We start from the raw sequence: 21,127 nt of genomic DNA, 5'->3' as shown, positions 1-21,127 counted from the left end.
AGGCGCGCAGAGCGCTCTCGACGGGCGGGAAGGGGAGGAAGGGGGGGAGATTTAATAACGTTTCGCGATATACTGACAGGCGATTCACAGTTCGAGGCCCATTTGCATTATCGCCGTTGCCTCTGTAAAAGTAATGTCAGGTAATATAAGCAGTCGTGAAATTTATTAACGCCCGGCAAAATCACCGGAGATATCGCTCGCGGAAATTACGATTGCGCGAAGCGCATCAAAAGCGCGTCTCACGAGACGATCGTCTCGGCATATTGCGCGTTGAAAACTATAGAGCACCGAGGTGCTCCGATTCCAAAACCGATTCGCGCTGTTATAGCGAGGGCGGTCCTCGTAAAGGATAGGGGGAAGCGATTCTCGAGCGATCGTATCGCCGCGGGCGAATGTTCGCCTCGGTTTCTCGCACAGCGTTACCGGCGTACGCTAACGTGCGCAATTTCACACGGCGAGAAATTATCCGGCCGTTGTCACGTTCGCGATTAACGTGGCTGCGACAACGATGACGCGAACGTGCACCCGAAACGCACCCTAAGATATTTGCCAGTGTGAAGGGGGCGGGCCCACCTCCGGCTGTGTGTTGATCGTAAAACCGGGCAACGTTGTCGCCGGTGGTGTCGTACACGGTGTCGATTAATCGACCTGAATGTCACACGGACGCATGCAGATTTGATATCAGCGTTCGAACGTGCAGTCCGATATCACACCTCGATTCAATCCATTAGTCGCGTTTAGCGCGCGCGAGAGACAGGAGGGGAGGGGGGGGGGGGGTGAGCCCTTTCCGATTTATAAGGATACCGCGTGTCACATAGTTAAATGCGTATTGAACCAGAGGAAGCACAAAATCCACACACAGTTACATAACAGACATTTCAATAGCAACCGCGTAATTGACCCCTTTGATCAGCCGATGCGCGCTTTGCGCCTCTGTACGAATTAATCTATTGTTCGAGGACGCCAGAGAAGTATACGTATCCTCCTATCGCGGACGTAAAAACCAAGCTGAGGCGAATTTGTCTATCTTTTCGTACGATAAGGATAATTTTAATATTTTATATTGTAAACGTGCGAGAGCGCGAGAACGGCGGTATTTGCTATTCGCCGTGTCGCGCAATTCGGAGACTTGCATTGAATTTCAATGAACCCGACGGGCAATAATAAGAATAACGCCCCGCGTGAATTTTGTTCTGCATGACACACGAGGACCTTAAACAATTTTTTACAACCATAACTCGGTGCGAGCGAACGAGGTCCTTGCCGTAATAAAGATGTCGCCTCTGCCACACGATGGGAAATCGATAATTCCGTATAAAACTAATTTTTATAGCCACTGCGGCTGACAGTGATAACGTTTCAACTTGACAGTTTTCTCGCCGACGTCACCGATATGCATGAGATCGATTAATCGACTTTCAAATTTTGCATGCGCGACCCGAGGTCGGTCCGCAATTCGCAGTGACACAATCAGACGTCTTATGTCACCGCCTTCGGGAAACGAAAAATAAATTTCATGCTAGAACTATCGCCAGAGATTATTTTTGCCGATAGGTTCAATACGGCCGGCATTTCACTGACTAATAATATATTTTTTATTGATTTCAATTGCACTGTAACGTATCGCGCAATCCAATTTTCAACTAGAAAAATGACAGTATGATCAAATATCGACAACAATGGTAATTGGCTCGTCAACGTCAACGGAAATCAATTCGAGAATTACATGCGCGCGCGCGCGCGCGTGTGCATACGTGTGTATATGTGGGTGCAAGACCAAAAAAATTTCTCTACCTATATCTCTACTAATTGAGAGTGGAACTCGATATGCAATGTTAATGCCAACGTAACTATTTTTCATGATCCACGCGTGAACAGGAATTTACGAATATACGTGCCAATTAGTCGGCTGACATTCCTCAGGCGTACACTACGCGATACCTAGGTATGGAAAAAAAAAACGTTAACATTTTATCTCATAAGTTAATGCTTTACGTTCTCTTCATTACATTATACGGCTCTCATTTTTAATGTATCCCGCGACAACGCAGCAGCTCGCGAGTTTAATTTCAGAGGACACGGGTCCGCTTTGATTCAGGCGTGAGAATTAAAAGCACTGACGCAGTGCGCTAATAATCCCGGGGAAAAACGTAAAAGTCGAGCCTCAGCGCGCGCACAAGAGATAAAGTGTTCCGCCTCGAGCGTCTACGTAGCATTTTACGTCAGTATAAATGACAGCGATCCACAATAGCATCTACGCTCCCCGAAGTATCTCGCGCCCGTAAAGGAAACGAAGTGAAGTATATATGACTGACATGTAAGAGTCAAGCCGCACACGCTTAAGATCGCACGTATGGGGCATGTATACGGCGGCGGCGGCGAGCTCGTGTAACGGGGCGCTCTCGCTATCCCGGCTACCGTCATTAAAATTCAAGGGAGATTGGGCTTGATCCGGCAAATCCCGCAGAGAAGCCAGCGAAACTGTTCCAACAGACAAAAGTCCCTCCGAGCCGAGTGAAGTGTTAGAAATTCCTGCTGCCCGCGGAACTTATCGTCAGCCAGCAGACACGGAAAGGAACGTCCCATACTTCATCCGAAGGAACGGCGAGCGACGGGTGCTCGATTAACAGCTGACCGCGTTGTCGATAATGCAATCGCCCGTCGACGATATTTCCCGATGTTTTCGATACGATCTCTTAATCTCACACTCTATTAAGGAGATATCATCGCTTTTGAGCTTCAAAGAACCGATTTTCTTTTTTATGTTTCCTAATAGTGTGAGAGAGGGTTGATTAAAAGTAAGAGATTTGCAAAAATTTTTATTAACGTGTAAATTGTTGATAAAATTTTAGAGACGTTTTTTTTTTTCGAAATAACATGTTTCAAAACTGTTTCCCCAACACCTCATCCGATTTGATTGATTCAAAATTTTTAGGAGATACTCGTAACATGTTTCTCTCTCGCCTGACCCACAATCAAATAAAAATTTCAATTTTTCGATTTTTCCAGTAATAACTTTTTAAAAAAGTGAAAAATCGATTTTCTTCAAACTTAACCATTTTCACACGCATAAATCAAAATTTTAACTTTAAGGCAATTTATGTATCATAAATCATGACAACAGTGAGCCGATATTTTTTTGACATGTTCTTACAATAAATAATTGCGGAAAATCTTTTGTATCATGTTTTAAAATTTTGAAAATAAACATTTAAGTATCAAAGACGCACCAGGTTTAAAGTTCTATATTTTTTCCAAAAAAGTTGTAAAAAAAATATATATATAAGAATAAAAATGATACAGAAACCAATTATTTCTTTAAAAAGACTTATCTGTATTCATAGAAAAGTGATGACACTCAAAAAGAATTTTATTAAAATGCCTACGTCAAAATTTTACCTTTATAAACAATTTATTTGTGCGATTGCTTTTACACCACGAAATGCCACAGGCTTGTATAGCTATGCGTACATGTCGAATAAAGCATATATATCTTTTTTAGACATAAATGCGATTGACAGATAAACCAGGTGCGCACTCAGGTGCAATTTAAACAAATTATACATTTATTTTGTCATCGTTTATAATAAAAAAAAACACGCATCGCGTAAAGAGCCTACATTGATAATCGTATTGAGCGATTACAAAAAAGCATAAAATTCATCTCGCTTTGCGTCGCGCAAAAAAAGCTATATAAAACAGTATAGCTCTTTAAAAGCGGAATCAAAAATTTCATATAAATGCTGTTCGGAGAGTAATTTAGTATACATGATAAAAACGACATTTCAGCTTTAATATCAGTTCTGCCCAAAGCTACGTCAATCTACGTATATTATACTTTTATTCTTCCAAGGATCGATACGTCAAATGTATCTTGGACATGAATTAGAATAATAAAATAAATTGTTCGAATATTATTCATTAAATATGTTTAAATTAAATTACTTCCGCGCTCACGTAATCCTTTATTGTACCTTTATTGTTCTGTTAGAATACTCGATCGTGCAAAAAATACAGTGCAAAGAATGTACACACCACATAATATAGTGTGTGGCTTTAACTTAAGAGATTACGAAGAGCGTGGAAACGAAAATCTACTGCGTGGAGCGGAAGCATTTTGGCGTAGAATTAGAGCGTAAGAGCGGAAACGCCGCTGCACGCGCGAGCACTATCGATCATCGGGCTAGCTGCGCTCTCGAGCACGTACGAGATTCACCGAAAGTGTTTTAGAAAGCGTTCTTTCAGCGCGACGTTAAACGGAGGGATCGACCTTATGTCGTATTTGACCTGGGCGGCGAGTAAGCTCCCTTTAAAATTCGGCCGGGCGCATGGCTGCAGTCGCCGGATGAGAATCTGTTTGTCGAGAGGATGAACTGCCGCTTCTGCTACTGCTCCGCTGTTGGAAACACTATAACTCCCGGCATGACGCCGTGACGTGATCCGTCTGTATGATGAGTTGCGAGAACCGTTAGCAATGATAAACGTGTAGCGCGGCTTGTCGTAACTTTTTGACTTATGACAAAACGGGACGAATAGAGGAAGAGGGGAGGGGGAGAGACCGGGCCCTCCTGTTGCCATTTCAGCAAATTTCGATCTGCCCTGGAATTAATCACCCCACTGGCGGTAAATAAGCCCCCGACCGAATTTATCGTTCGCGACGCGGGGAATATTAACGCGTGCGGAACACGCTTTGATGCACGTGTAAACGTGCATTATAGGTATTGCGAATCAACGAGGCCAATCATTAAGCATGACAGAACTAATTAACGTATATACACTGACTATTATCGAATAGAAATAATTTGTTGTTTTGTTGGGGTTGATTGATAGTAACATATAATCCTAAATAAAATCATTTAACTGATGGATAGTAAAATGACGTCGACAGATAGTATTAAAGTTATACTCTGGTAAAGTAATAAGTATATAATGGAAGAATCGATCTAATTGATAAACTAAGTTCTTATCGTGAAAAGTAATAAGATAACTCAGTCAGATAAATGAGCTTTAATCGGACAAAATTCGATTATGAAATATCTCCGCGCGGAAATACAATCGAGATTTAGAATATATATGAGAAATTTTCGCCGCAGACCGTAAAACGCTTAAAATAGAAAAACGTGTCTTTTCAACAATTTTGTTAATTGTATAATTAGAATATGCATCGTTATTAAATGACCTGTGGTACATTTAACATTTTGCGATATTGTAATGTCACCCTTGACGCGCGATTCGAATTAAATCCCAATATATTTTTCGCCCCAATAGAGGGAATCGTATCACGACATTAAATTACAACCAGCTCACAAGTGCCGAAACGAGATTTCCTCGACTCTTTGAGGTTCCGCGCTCCGTCGCAGCCGTTTATCTTTGGCCCGTGCGACATCGCCACCTAAAACGGAACATCTCGTGCGAATAGCAGTCGCGTTCCTTTGTAAGCAACAACGATGCTCGCTTATATATATTCGAGTAGAGGAATCAACTGAATACCAACTAAGGCAAGCCAATCGCCCGGTCATCCTCGCATGCGAGATTCTAACGTTTCACCAAAAGCCGACCACGAACTCCTCTAACCACGTTTCATCTCAAGTAACCAGAGGTCTATGACAGAGTAAAATGCTTGTCTTTGACATGATCTCGTATGTATCTAAATATGTATATGTATGCAAATAAAACGAATTTAGTGTAATGACTTTAGCGTAATGATTCCAGTATTCAGTAATTAATTGCAATTTAATAAGCGTTTGCCAAATAGCACTTTTATTTACACCGCGTTCGTTTTAAAATATCTTTTTAACGGGAACTGTATATTATTATTTGATAAAATATTTTATTATTTATTATGATTTTCTTAAGATTTAGTTAATTATTTGGTTATTTATTTAATCAATCAGTTCAATCGGTATAAATAAAATTCATTCGTTACAATTTTATGTGTATCCGTTTAATTCAAACAAATTCTAATTCAGAAGTAAATATTTTAATAAAATTTCATATTAAGTGAATCTTGATTAACTTTCTTCAAGTTACTAGTTGAAATTATATAGCAGAGGAAATCTGAATGGCGGAACCGTTAAGATTATCACGACGATCTAGTGAGTCTTTCAAGCAACTCCCTCGACCACACTTTGACATTATTAACACTTCCGCTTGCCGTGGGGCGCGCGCTAATATCTTTCATTCCAATGAAAAATTCCACCAGCGGAAGTTAAGTTCCTCTCGCATTGTTACCGCGTTAACGCGGCGAAAAACTTTCCGGTCTGCTACGATAATTATCCGATCGATCTCCCGTCATGTGCAACAAGCGTTGCACTTATTTCGACGAATGACGCAGCGGCGCAGTCGAATAGAATCGCGAGGCCTATTCTTCGTCGCGTCGGGATTAAGATGAAAATTCGCTCCCTCGAGACCTTCTAGTTCGCAGGACAATAGGATCGCGCGTCAAAGAGCGAAGTTTGATCCGATACAAATCCGTACGTTCATGAAACTTGTCGCATTCCGGAATTGTTTCGCTCCGGTCGGCGCAACTCGTTACGCAGTGCTCTCGCTTGTCGCTTTTTGACAGATTTCTCTCTTTTTTTTTCATCTGTCACCCGGGGACCGATTCATCTTGCGTAATAATGAGCCGACACGTATCGTTGCCCAGAGGCTTTCGACAGCGCAAACGAGGGCGACGCTCGGTTAACGTATGTCGTCGCGCAACCATATTTGCGGATGACCGACGGGGGCGGCGAAGTAAGTGGCGGTAAACGAGCCGCAGTGTCACCAATATGCAAACACTGGACCATTGACGGGCCGCTTCGCCTCCAAAGGCAGTCAAGCTCCGAAACTACCGTCAAAGAGAGTAGCCGCCTTTGATCTATCAGTGTTAAAATATTCGTTATGAGCCGATGTCCGGTTTGGACAAGTCGCCGGTGCCATCCGCCGCAAAATCGGTCATTCGCACATCGTAATTACACGATAATAGACGAAAGGGTTACTACGTGTGAATCAAGCGAGCTCCGAAGGCGCGCTTGACTGCGAATCGATGAAATATTTCACCGTCGAAGATTTATAACGCGACTTTCAATTAAATGTCCATTGTAATTAAGTATAGAAGTATAACATGTGATTTTCTTAGCTTATTATACTTAAATTGTATCTAAAGAGTGTCACGTTTTTTGTGGACACGTTTCTCATATGTAAAGAATATTTTACGATACCTCTCACTCTCAAAAGTTATCTTTAAAGGTGAGACAGGTTTAAAGAATAATTCCTCGATTTAATTTCGAGGCCTATAGAGTCGTAAGTCGATCTTGTGAAACCAATTTCATAAGGCCTTCAAAACCACTTATTTAAGTTCCGCCACTCAAAACTTCCGGCCAAACTCGTTCACGTTTGATAAACAGGTAGCTGGAAATGGTAGAAATTCCGAAAAGCGAGAGAACCAGGTCAGCCCGCTGCTCGACCTTCGAAAGCTCGCGTAAATACGATAAAATACAACAACGAAATTCAACAGCCACTTACTGTCCTTCACGCAGAACGCGCCGATAATCCAGAGCGGAAAGAGCGGCACGACGAGCACGTTCAAGTGTCTCGCGTTCGCGTTGTACCGTAGACTCCTACCGTCGTGTGGCCTAAAGTAAATCATGATCGTTCCACGTGACGGGACCAACGCGGCACGATCATAGCAACACCGATCACCAGGGAACAACGTCGTTGTTGTCGTCGTCGTCGTCGTACATCCACCCGCACTGTCTGAACGCACACTGATCCAACTGACGGCGGATTGCCCCCTTTTACCCCTTCGAAGAGCTTCAGTCCAGTCCGGAGCCCGGACGGCACGTCTGCCGGCTATCGCGTGCGCGATAACCGCGCATTTTCACCTTTTTCTCAAGACGGGAAACGAGAAAGAGATCTCGGTCGTGGTCGGAACGAGTCGCGGGCGAGCGATTTCCGATCGCCGAGATCAACGGGTTCCGCGACGCGTCACGTACAACGCGCAAGCGACACACGGGATTAAACAAGACTGCACTGGACCGCTGGACTCGCGAAAGATCTCCTCGGAGACCTCAGACCGGATAACGATGATGGTGGTGCTGGATCGCGATCGCGGAAATCGAAGCGGTCGCGCGTGGTTTCACCGCGCGGCAATTCTTTGTCGCAATATCACATCGCCGATCCGCTTTGGCGGTATCCTTTGCCCACGCGCTTTCCGCGGTATCACTCAAATATCCCTTCGCACTTCTTCCTCACATCGTTTTTCTTTCCCTCTCGAGCCACACTTTGTTCCTCACGTCGTTCCTCCGCATCCGCGACTTTTTTCTCCTCCCTCCCCCCCCGCGTCGTTTGTTTTCCTTTTTCGCGCTTACCCACCAAGTTTCTCTCGCTCTGCCGGTTCTTTTTCTACCCCCTTCGGAGGACCTTCGGCAACTTTCTTACACCTCCTCCCCTCAGGAGGATAACTTTTCTTCTTTTTCCTCACCCGGCGCGCGTTCACTCGCGTCCTCGATGACACGTTCGATCGGCACGTTCAAGCGCTTCAAGCACGACGACGTGATGCGCGCCACTCACAGCGTCAGCGTGATTTCGCACTCCCTCCACGACTGTATCGGGCCGAACCGTGTGCGGCCGCCGCACACCGCCGCCGTTCATCTGCTGCGGCCACCGCTGGTGTCGCCACCGACGCGTCGTTTCCGCCGCTGCTGCCGCCGCCGCCGCCGCCAGCCAGCCGACGTCGACGTCGCGGGGTCGTCGTCGCCGCCACCGTCGTCGTCGCCGCCACCGCCGCCGCCGTCGCTACCACCACCGCCACCGCCGTTGCCGCCGTTGCCGGCGCCGCCGCCGCCGTTGCTGCTGCCACCGACACCGTCGATCGAAAAGAGGCCCGTGTTGTACGCGCCCGCGCACACGCTTTACTTCGCATGCGTATTGAACGCGAGAGAACCGGTGTCCTCTCTTTCTGCCTCCGCACCGCAGCGTATCCGCACGCGCCGCTTCCTCCTCGTCGTCGTCGTCGTCGTCGTCGTCGTCGTCGTCGTTGCCGTTACTGCCGGTCGCGAGAGAGTCGGCCGCGGAGTTCGTTACCGTTCCTCTTCCTCTCCACTTCTTCCTCTCGCTTTCTTCTAACGCGATTAATGCAGTCAATTTTTCCCCCGCGACTCTTTTTCCTTGCGCCCGTACGATCGCACGAGTTTGCTCTAATGGTTTATTCTTTTTACTCAATTTTAAATTATACTCGCAACGCATCGATTATTGTAGTACTTCTCTCATTTGTTTGCTGTATCATTCAAATAACTTTGTGTTAAAATATTTAATTCACGTATATTTCGGTATCACGTTGGAAATATTCTTGTTATCTTTCTTTTGTCCTTGCAAATTATATACTTGGCAAAGTTAATTTTAAAATGATAGAATATATAGGTTTTTCCCCTCTTACAATCTCCTTATCTTTTGAGCCACGTCTGCTCTCGCAAATCTAAATTGAAGGACAGGTTTATATCGGAGAGTCGATTAATACGCTAGGGTAGATGAAGTCGGGTAAAAGGGTGAAGCTCATTGTTACATTGATTTTGAATGTGCGGGAAGCTGGAACGTTCGTTCGGAACCAAGAGTGATTTGTTTTAAAGGCAAATAGAGCCTTTCTTCGTATTCGGCCCTTGTAATCCGCTTGTTGCCCCTTATGCAGTGCATCTGCCTCTTGCGCGGAGCACCCAGTTATTTGTTTGTCTGGTTTTACCAAATTAGAATCGCGCAGAAGAGAAAACATTGGACACTCAGGGGCGAGACGAGATGACAGATCGAATCTACGTTGCTTTTAATTAGAAAACGCGACACATGTAATCCCCCCCGTTCGTACGATAATCTTTCATTTGCAAAGTGCAACAAGTGAGTTCAGCTTCGTGCAGTTTACCGAGTTTCCATACCGGCGTAACATTCTATTTTATATACATTTTTTTTCCGTCGCGTTACATAGCAATCTTTACCTACGTTTTTTTAATTATCTTTTTGTCCTTTTATGTTTCGCCCTGCTGCCATGCCCGAAAGTCCGTCTAATAGAGATAGTTTTCTAAAGAACGTGCGTCGGAGGATCTTCGAATGGAGATGAAAAAGACGGTGGAACCTTCGTTAATTTTGTCCTTCTTTCTCTTTCTCGTCGCGGAAATTGCGGTTTATCTGATCTTCACCAGGTCTGCACGCTAATTCTCTTTATTACTGTCCTTTTCATTAAATTTCCTCAACGTGCGATTTTATTATAATCGTGAGCAAATACAGTACGCGTTTTCAAACATGAATTTAGTATACTATTGCGTTTTCTATTGTCTAAGATACTTGTAAAAGAAAATATTTTGAAAATATGAATTTACACATTTTTACACGTGTACGTGCAACATTTTCCAATCTACTATACTATGTACGTGTTCCGAAAAACGTATTCGTACAAGTTCATAAAGTATTTAGGGATTCGAAGAAGAGAGAGAATGTGTGTATGTGTGTTTTTAGAGATTTATGTTGACTTTAAATATGGATATATAGATGTAGAAGATGTATATACGGCGAGAAAAGAATAATTTCTTTCGGCTAGTAAGAAATGTAGTAAAAAAAGAGAAAGGGGGAAAGAAAAATAGTTAAAAGTCGCATTTGAGGAGGAGTCTCGGATATAACTATTTTTCTCTTTCTCCCGGCACACAATTTTTTCCACTCTTAATGCGTTCTCCTCTTTATACGTTAATCCTTGCTCTTTCTCTTCCTCTCTTTTAAGATAATTCTTCTGTAACGCCGCCCGGAATTCCTGCGTACGGCAAGAAATTCGTGAAAAAAAAAAAAATACCACGGCTATGCAAAGAGGACTAGAATTTGTTACCGCCCCAGGAATGTGCATATTTTCATTGGGTTTGTCTCCGCATAATACCGAATCGAGACGTAAAATCAAATATGTAGGAAAATACTCGATATTATATTAAATAACAAATAACAATAAATTATTACATAAATAAATTAGTTAAATAAAATACGCAAACGTAATAATAGGGTACAAATGAGTTATCTATTATTAAAATTGATATAATACCATTATATTACGAAAGATATCGTGTGCAAAACGCAATACGTTGATTTAGGCAATCACATTTTCGCATAAACATTGAGAAAACATAACAAAATGCAAATTACGTAGATTACGTTTCGAAGGTATAATTATTACGTATAACATATGTAGTTCAATACAAAATATTGGATAGAAAAAGAAGACTCGCTGCCGCGTCGTTGTAACTTGCCTTTCTCTACATCGCTGAAAGTGCTCCGCCAAGAAATGATGCCCCATCGAATTCTTGGCAGCGCCTTATATCTGCCCGAAGCGGGCGATGAGGACCGTCGAGGTTGAAGAACGAAATTGGACTTTCTACGTGCGAGACGGTACGCAGAACGAGCACGGCACTTTGTCACGCATGTGTTTCACATTCATTTACAGATATGCCCGCTTCGCATTCCAAATGTGAGATTTCGTCTGCCTAAATTTGTTCCTTTGTTCTCTACTATTTAGATGCGACTTGATTGGCTTTCTTTCGAATATAATATGTCGAACAGACAACAATAATTATACACTTATACGTGCAAAGACATTGAGATAGCACTTGAAAATCTTGTGCGACTTTGCAGACTTTGCGACTTGCGTAAAATAATATAGCCGGTTTAATAGGAGCAAAGAATATGTAGACTACTGGCAAGTTAAATTACACAGTAAGATTTTTAAGCATACAATTACGGAACAAGTAATTTCGAAGTATTTCCTATCTGTTTGCGAATACAGTCGTAGACTACAACAGTTATTTGAATTCCACAGATAGGTACGAATATTCGGTATGCGGGCAAAACGTCTTAGACTCAATTTTTCGTAAATGGATTTTTCGTGGTGGAATATATAGAGAATCTTTCTATATAATATGGTATGAAAATTTGATGCGAAAGAAATTGGATTTAAGCTGTAGTGCGCTACGCCAAACACACATTCGCGTGTACGATATATTGCCCAAGGGAAAGCGCAATGTGTGTTTGCTACTCCGACGATAAACGATATTAACAAAACACTAAAACACTTTTTTTACAGTCTCAATGATTTGTGAATTACTACTAGTCGTGCGAATCAAAAAATCCGCGCGCGGGGAGGAGAGAAAGAGAGAGAGAGAGAGAGAGAGGAATTTCGATTAGTACCACGGGACGAAATTTTTTTAACAATTTTTTCCCTCCCCCCTTCCTCGAAATAACAATAACTCTCGATATGTGTCGCTAATGGATTAGTGAAGGTTTGCGCGCGCGAACCCAAGTACGCTTCAATTTGCGAAACTCTGCAGTTAATGGACTCGCGCCATAGCGCGAGCTATTAAATTCCGTCACATGTACGCGAAAACGATATACAGAGGGAGATTTTGTTTACTGCGCGGATTAGCGCAGGTATTAGTAACCGGACTTTATTCGCGCATTTAATATCGGCACTGCATCGCGCGCGTATTATCGCCGCTGCCGCCGCTGCCGCCGCCGCCGCCGCCGCTACGTGTCGTCCACGCACACTTATGTCACCGACGCACTCGTCCGATGACATTATTATCGAAAAGCGTTTTACCACGGGAGAGCACGTTCGCTCGCTTTTCGCGGATAAATGTTACGTGTGGCAGCCACGCTACCTGCGAGACCGAGAGAAAGCGCAGCACGAGAGAGCTCTCCACTCCGCCGTTAAGCGATAATAATAGGCGTTGCACATGTACTCGCAAAGAGATAGAGATAGAGATAGAAATGTGAGAAAGAGAATGTGTGTATGTGTGTATGAGAGAGAGGGAGAGACGAGATCGAGATACATACATCGGCGAGATGCCCAGGAGGAAACAATGCATCCCGTTGTGCACGTCAATGAGACCTGCGGAATCTCGTTAGCGCTCTAAATCCTCCTTTTTTAAGGCCACGATGCATTTCTAGGTTCAAGACACACGTGATATATTCGCGTACCGAGTTTGCATCCGGCGGCCATAATGTCGCTCGTAATGTCTTCACTATTCAGATAAACCATGTCGCGCGAATACAAAGTGCGCCGAAAAAAAAAAAAGAAAAAAGAAAAAAAACGCATCCTAATATGCAAAGAATTCCTTCACCGCCGTAAGGGCCATTATCGAAAATCCCATTCTTTCCTACATTCCATCGTGAAAATGATAACGTATTTCGCTATCTCGTATTACGTCGATTCGGGGAAAAAGAGTCTACGTCGTGTCGCGCATTCTTCATTTAATAATAACGCTCACGTAGACAATTCGTGTTGCACCAATTTCGCAAACCGGATCGGGATTCGAGTGCGCGCGCGAGGAGAACGTGACGGTCCCCATGGCGGGAGAGGGTACGGGAGATCTAATACTCCTTAGAAATTCAAGAATGAACCGATACGTAGGTACGCACGATCGAGCCGGGAATCGAAGATGGATCGTGCGCGTGAGGCAGAGGTAATGGAAGCTGGCCCGAATAAAATTACAGCAAATATTGTACCAACGGCTATCCCCCGGTATGAGCGATCGGATAATCGATCTTGGGCGCTTTAACATCAAGCTGGAATCTTTCGGTGCACGAGAAATTAGCGTGTCCCATGGCGCGGCCGCGGCAACCATCGATAAAGTCGGAATAGTGCGGGAGAAATTTTTCGGGAAATTTCCCTTCCAGCCGTGAATTCAGCACGGCTGTTCCGCGATTCCAAATTTCCTTTATTTAATCCAGCAATCATCATACATCATCCGACCCGCCGGCGTTGTTGCATTTATATATTGCTCCTCCATCTTTCAGTCGCGCGCGTCGTTTCCTTTCATATTTTGAAGGCGCGTCTATCTTACCCCTCAGCGGCTTCATGGCCCGCGGATATTAAATTATGTTAAGTGAAACTAACAGATCTCACACAAAGAGAATTGCGCTTTATTCGTGCATGCGCGAGAAGAATTTTCCCCTCTCTTTTCTGTCTACGTTGGAAAAATTTAATCAACCGTTCGAGCTGCAACGCGATTGGCTTCGTCATCAATTATCACTTGCGAACATTATTTATCACGCGATAGCCAGACGGTCGTAATTGTTTCTCGTCGTTCGCCAGTATATTTTTGATACGGAAAAATTGTTATCTTTTTACATTTCTCGTACATTTTCTTCGAAGACGAATACTTCCAGTAACTATCGCGACCGTTGATTGTTCTACCTTTTGTCGGTTGAGTTTTTAATTCTCCGCGGTAGAGAGTGTCTTCGTTTAGAAGACCACAATTTCTCACGGACGAATACACCCGTGGGTGCACTTCGCTCTCGCGTTCGGACGCGCGCTATTTCGCATCGCGCTTGAACGGCAACGTCAATCTGGACTGCCGAGCCAAGGGAATGAAACGGTAACTAGCCGGTATTCACTCTTCCCGGAAACAAGCAAGGGTAGACACAATCTACTCGCCCGTGCTAGTACGCATTCATCCGCAGTTGTTTCGCTTCGCGTGTAAGTTCTATTGAAATTCGTGCACGATATCGGACAATAATAATACAATAATTGAGAAAAAAGTATTGAGAAAATTCTACATACAAATGTTTGAATTGCCGAATATTTTGAAATACTAGAAAAGTAATAAAACGTGCTACAGCTCGTTGAATTGAATTTCATTGAAACGGTTCTAACAAAATGAACGAAGCGGCTAAATATTATTGAATGGTACGAAATCATCCGTATAAAATACAATGTAATTTAATACGGTAAATGCACACAGAGATTCCAGAGAAAAATCGTTAATTCGGAATTGCGAAAACGAGTAGTAAGAACAAGCAAAAAAAAAAAACCAACGTCGGTGCTTTCTGAATTGAGAAACATACGAGCTTCATTTAAAATTAAGCTCGCGCTCGCAGATATGGGCGATAAAGCTGATAGCACTTTTAGAATTTTGTTACACCGCGATCGAGAAGGTCAATCAAATTTGCGCAATTGTAAGAGTGGAAATTTCTATGTAGTCGGTCAGCATTATCGAGCGCAACGTAACAATTGTCTGATACTGGGCACTAGGCCAATCACATTCCGTTAATGAAATGGAATTCAGTTTTGGCGAACGTGCGATCTTAATTCACTCGTTCTACCCCACGTGTGAAGGTTCGAAAAACAAAAAAAAAAAAGGTGCAACTGTTACGTGCACTTCGGTAATTTTATTTTGCTAATGTGTTAAATAATATTCATTCATACGTATCGAATAAATAACAGAAATATTAAACTTTCTGTTCATTATTTCGAGGACAATTGATTTGAGATTTCGCGCGACTTGTTTTATTGATTAACGATAAAACATCGTTATATTTTTCTTTATTGCGATTGCCGCGTCGAGCCATTTGTTCCAATAATATAATTTTTCACCTAATTGTAATTGCAGCAATTTAATACTTATAATAATAACAACTTCGTTTGACAAAAACGTTAATAACGTCAAGCTAATATCTCTCGGTCGAGCGATTTTCCTCATTAGTGCTGAAGGGATTGACCTGTCCTTTTTGCCCTATCCTTAGAAGAAACCTCTTCTATTTTATGAGGTAAAATACAATTTCGTCATCCCCTTTTAAAAGAGCGATTTTTCGCTGCATTGCAATAAAGTGATATCAATATACTTGACTTGAGAATAGCTTACGACAAATACGTAACTATGAAAATTCGTTGAAAACGCCAATTTATTATAACAACTTAATTTTAAACAGAAAAATAAGTATATTTTAAAATTTGTCCCATTTTGCAATTATGGAACAGTATTTAAAACTTTTCTACATATAATTATCGATCTGTAGCTATATTTAAATTAGTTTAAAGTAAAATACAAAAAAAGATATTTTTATTCCAGCGGTGTGATAAACATAGATGTGTCTAAAAACACAATGCAAATGGGTAATAATAGAACTTTGCGTAATGACGTCTGGCGGATAGTTGATCCCACCAATGTGAAAGAGATAAAGTCCCGTGCCTTTTATTCCGGAATAAAGCGACTGTCTGCCTCATCCAACATCACCTCTTTAAGAGGTATAACGCATTTCAACAAAGAGCTGCCCGTATTCAGGAGACACCGCGTAGGCAAACAAGGAAGAAAAGAGAATAAGATGCGGTAACGAGCGGTTTGTAGAAAATCTCGTAAAAGTATCTCAGACGGCAACATTGGATGTAGATTTAATAAGATCTGCATTAACAGATGCCGCACGACAGGTACTGAAAGTACATTGTTCCGTAGTTGTACACGGAGGATTATGGTCGTCAATATTCTTTGTTTCAAATTACAAAGTTCGCGAGATCCCTACATTCCTTCCTACGAGTTCTCCATTTAATTCTCGCAATTACCATACGGAGTAATTGAAAATGCGAATACCTCATCGAACGTGATGTAAGACTCGATAGTGCAAGCCGCGAACTAATCGAACCAGCGGGATACCGCTAATAGACTACTGTATGACTTCATTAACCGCCAATTGAATGTAATCAACATCCGTGACGCTAGTTCACTCGTTTCGCCGCGGCGAGTGCCTTCCCTACATGTAACGTCGTCGCCGCTACGACACCGGGGAGAGATGACTGTTCTTCGTTTTCATTTGTCTCTGGTGATGGTACGCGTCGGACTAACAACGTCGGCAAACCTCGTTATAAAGCGCGGCCACGGGCTCGCGTTACGTGTCCGGAAGGGGAAATACGCGGAATACGCTTGTACGATTGCGCCCGGCGCCGCGCGCCGTCCCTCTCGTCGTCAGTATGCGAGCGTTCTCGAGAACCCTTCTGAAATTTTCACCGCACCGGAAATACCAGACAGCCGCACCCTCCGGTAACCAAGGCTTTTGTGTGTGTATGTGTGTGTGTCTCATTCTCTCTCTTTCTCTTATACCAGGGAAATATCAGTCTTTAAAATCGGCACACGACCCCTCATGCATTTATGTATAACTCTGCGGTAGATAGGACGACCGCGTCGATTGCACTCGAGAAAAATTAATTGATTGGCACGCGAGATGCAACAAGGAAAAACGTAGGGGGAGAGAGAAAAGAGAGAAAGTAAGAGAGAATACTGTGCGAGCGTTAGACAGACAGTATACACGCTCGTCGCACCCTCGCTGTCGCGGGATTACGCCGTTTCCTTCTGTCACCCCTTTGTAAAAGTTCCATTTCCCTCGACTCGAGTGTAACTAGGCGAGAGAGCGACCGCGGTATTACTTCGCGGTCCCCAATAGAGGTGATCACCACGAGGCGAGACACCGGAATATGGAACGAATGCATCGGAGTGTTGAGTGCATTGGAGGCGTTTTACAGAGAGAGAGAGAGAGAAGGGAGGGGGTGGAAGAGAGAGCCTTCCGCATAAAAGTCAATATGTGCGGTTCAACTGATGAGAGGAACAGAAACGTCCATGACGTTAATTACAAATTCAACTCGACTAGTTTAAATTTTAAGTGTCGGTACGATTTAAAAGTCGTCAGTTTCGCTCAAGTAGGTCGCACGAGATGACGAGATACACCACGGCAAAGGCGAATTTATTTTTTCGTACATCCGATTTCTAATCGAATCGCGTCTATCGCATCTCTCCCAATTTCATTAACGAGCGAAGAGGCACTTGTGTCTTTCGTCTTTACTCGGCCTCTCCTTGACCAAACGACGGCTTCCTGTGTAAAGGGAAGCCGTTCGGTAGACCACGCACCACACAGGGAAAGAAACGGAGCGGGGGAAATTACGTTTAACCCCGCTCGGCTGCGAAAGGCTCAACGCGCCATCGTTCGCCTCGAATGAGTTTTTCGCGACGAGTGGTTAGACAACGATGAGGAGGCTGCGAGATGACGCGTGGAGCACGGAGAAGAGATAACAGAGAGAACGAACGAAAAGCGGGATAGAGAAAGAGAGAGAGAGAGAGAGAGAGAGAAGAGAAAATTGAGGGATGGCGAGGTGTGCAGGATCGCGAGAACGTTGGATTGTCGATGGAGGTAAATGCAGGGCGATAGCGACGACGGCCGTGGACACGTCCCCTCTCATTTTCCCGCCTGCCATTTATCGTTTTTTGTTCCCGTTTTTCTCTCTTCGATTTACCACGCATACTGTCTTACGTGTATGAACACATTCTCTCTTACTCTCTCTCTCTCTTTCTCTCTGTCTGTAAAGTTCTTTTCATTATCGGTTCCCGCGCGTCACGTTGACATAAGCAACACCGACATATGCTTATCATTCCGTCGTCCATTTGTCTCATTTCAATAATTTCCCATTGATAATAATTAAGAATCAAGGATACGTAAAGATAAAAATAAATTGGCAACCACATTCATTAATCATATATAGTTTTTATGTAGAAACAAGTAAAACAAAATGCGTAATGTATTTGCGAGCTAGGTTCGATGTGAAGGGGAAAAAGGTAAATAAAAAATTCGACATGACCTCTGATTAAATTAGCACGGTTCAATTAACTCAGGGTCGCCTGTGCGCACGAGTCTATCGAAAGAGCATACGTGAGAGATTGGTAAAATGTATGATAAATATATATAGCGAAATATTCTCGGCAATAACTTACGTTCGCAAACACGCGGAATGTTGTTGTTGGAATAATCTCTTCTCCAAGTTCTCAAGTTTATTGACATCCAGTCGACGTTGTAGACCAAGATGTCTATGCATATTTGCATATCCGTGCATTCGTACACCGACGAGAGAATGTCTGCGTATAAAACATAAGTATACGGTATATGCAAATATCTACCATATCTTCTCGATTCCCACGTACGCTCGTCCGACTCTTTGCTCTTCCGCACGGCTGTTTCATGTTTGCATTTCCCTTGGTCTTTGGAGAGACCAGCCTTTAAGATTTAATGCGTCTATCTATCTATCTAACTGCCTATCTATCTCCTTCATTCGGTCAGGCCCTTCTCTCTATCTTTCTCTCTCTTTTATCAGCTCGAAAACGGGTCGAAACAACGACGAGGTTTCCACGCGCCATGAGCATCCAATAAATCATCTTCGCAGCAAGAGGAAAAAAAAAAAAGGATCGAGCAACCTGGCTGACGAGAAGGAGAGAAAGAGGGCCGTCACCGTAGTTGGTAATTGGATGTTACGTAGCATCGTCGTCGCAATAATTAGCGTGAATTGTTTGCTTCTTCCCGGCAATTAACGGACCGTACACTGGCTCGGTGCGAGATCGCTTTCGAGCGACTTCTGAACAATTTTCTGCGAGACGTGAACGTTATGTAAGATACGGCCAAGGATTTGTGCCATCGAGAGGATTGTCGCTCGCCGAGGGAAGAAAAAGAAAAATTCGCGCGATTTTGCCCCAGTAATTACATTTTTACGTCGTTGACATGCCAAGCTCGATGTTCGTGGGCGAGGATGTCTGACTACAGGCTTACCTATATCCTTTCGGATTATAGCGGATCGAGCGTAAAGCGTCATTTCGTGCTGTAACGGAGATAAAAATAAAAGAAGAACGCTCTATCGTGAGACTAGTACAGTGATTTAAGTCTGTACACTCGTTACATAATGTAAATTTCATGTTCCGAAAGAGATATCAGTTCAATTTTCGAAATGGTCTTCATTAAAAAATTAAAAATTTAGAAAATCCAACCAGATACGCAACGCCGTACATTATTGAGTATTATTGAATATATATTAGATTATATCTATATTTAGCAGAAATATTACTTGAAATAGAGATGAAATTTGATGCAAATTATGAAACAATCAAGCATAATTAAAGGTTAATAATTTCTATCGCAAATTTCAGATTCTAACGATTAAGTTTCTCCTCCGTTGCAGCTCAGCTTGATTTCCTCGTGCTATATATATTCACTATGTTGGATGCTGTGATGTTATACAACTACAAGCCTCGTAAAAAAGAAGAGTCTCTTGTAGCTATAAGGAGCAGGTCTTTTTACTATCACAAGATTTACGAGTGTGATATGACTACAAAATTCAAAAGTGTCGATACCATACGTTTCTTAATGGCATAAGATAAAAACTAATGCATTTAATATTATTGATTATTTATAAAAATAAAAAAATGTATATTAAGTATTTTTCCAAGTGTATTGCTTCTCTTAAAAACGTCCTACTTTTTCCTTAATAAAATATTACATTTCAGTGTTTCATTCCGAAAATATTCTTCAAAAATTCCTTAGATAAATTATTTGAAAAGCACCGTCTGTTAACGTAGCCCAAGTCTACGCTTGTTTCAAAGCTCCTTTACCGGATTGACGATAACATGTACTATAAATTTAATACCACTCATAACTACGGTGACCATATTTTCTTAGAGAACATAAAAGATGAACCTAAAAATTTTAGAACTTTCTCCCAAATTAGTTTGTGACTGTCTGTGCATTACGAAATTCTTACAATTTTTCCACAATGCCGTTTAAAACGACATATTGTCTTCTATTGCCACTAATATTTAAAAAATAAAACTCGCGAGTCGCAAGGAAATGTACGTGTATGAATAATCTGTTAATCGATCTAGCCTTAACAAAACAAAAAATGGTCAAAGAAACAATTTTGTCCAAAAAAAAAGAATGTAAATTTAAAAGTAGTTTCCTCAAAAATTTAATCCTATAAAAATCCATGATTTTCAACGATAAAAAATTCCCTGAAAATTCCAGATTTTCCCTATTTTTCCCGCGACAAAAAACACCCTATTATCCTTATACTCAATTGAATTAACCGTCGTCATTGAAACCTGGCGATAAACGATAAGCGCAATAAAACAAGTAATTCACTCACCGTTCGATGCGTCGCCCTTGGCTTGTCCCTCTTTGCTTCCGTGTCCCTTTCCTTCCTTCCTTCCTTCCTTCCTTCCTTTCTTCCTTCCGCCTTAGCACGCGTCCTTGGTTGCACTACACTCGCGTAGCGTATGCAAACGACCGGGCGATGAGGTTAGATTATCGCGATGCCACTTACAAGGCGATCACGCGACCAGAAAAACACGCGGGCCGATCGCCTGTTATTCGAACCGATTCACTCCCGATGCTCGTTCACTCGCCACCGACAGTCACCTGAAACGTAAAATGAAGGTTAAAAAGACGCGAAATCGCAAAATTCCGTCGAGTGTACGAAATTCCGATCTCGTGCACTCCCGCGACGGGACTGAGGTATTTACCGAAAATGTGGAAATAACAGGAAGAG

The 21,127-nt window shown here is 42.7% G+C and overlaps 1 protein-coding gene and 1 long non-coding RNA gene across 3 annotated transcripts in view; one reads left to right on the top strand and one right to left on the bottom strand.

The window, feature by feature from the left end:
• LOC105838959 (neural cell adhesion molecule 2) overlaps positions 1-20,784 on the bottom strand; it is a 232,877-nt gene extending 212,093 nt beyond the window's left edge. Inside the window, exon 1 of one of the 2 annotated variants that reach the window (XM_028193824.2) lies at positions 20,726-20,784. Coding sequence is in view for 1 of the 2 variants with exons in the window: in XM_028193822.2 (XP_028049623.1) it covers positions 7,507-7,630 (124 nt within the window). In the remaining variant the exon portion in view is untranslated. Of the gene's footprint in view, positions 1-7,506; positions 8,745-20,725 lie in introns of those variants that run through there. The other variant, XM_028193822.2, reaches the window with a different exon arrangement.
• On the top strand, positions 8,757-20,467 carry LOC118647573. Its single transcript, XR_004964765.1, has 2 exons — positions 8,757-16,814; positions 18,911-20,467. It is a non-coding gene; the product is annotated as an uncharacterized LOC118647573 (long non-coding RNA).
• Positions 20,785-21,127: the final 343 nt, after the last annotated feature.

This window comes from Monomorium pharaonis, chromosome 10 (genome assembly GCF_013373865.1).
Source record: "Monomorium pharaonis isolate MP-MQ-018 chromosome 10, ASM1337386v2, whole genome shotgun sequence".
NCBI lineage: Eukaryota > Metazoa > Arthropoda > Insecta > Hymenoptera > Formicidae > Monomorium > Monomorium pharaonis.
Note: the sequence above shows the minus strand (reverse complement) of the source record. Positions and strands in the feature narration are given on the sequence as shown.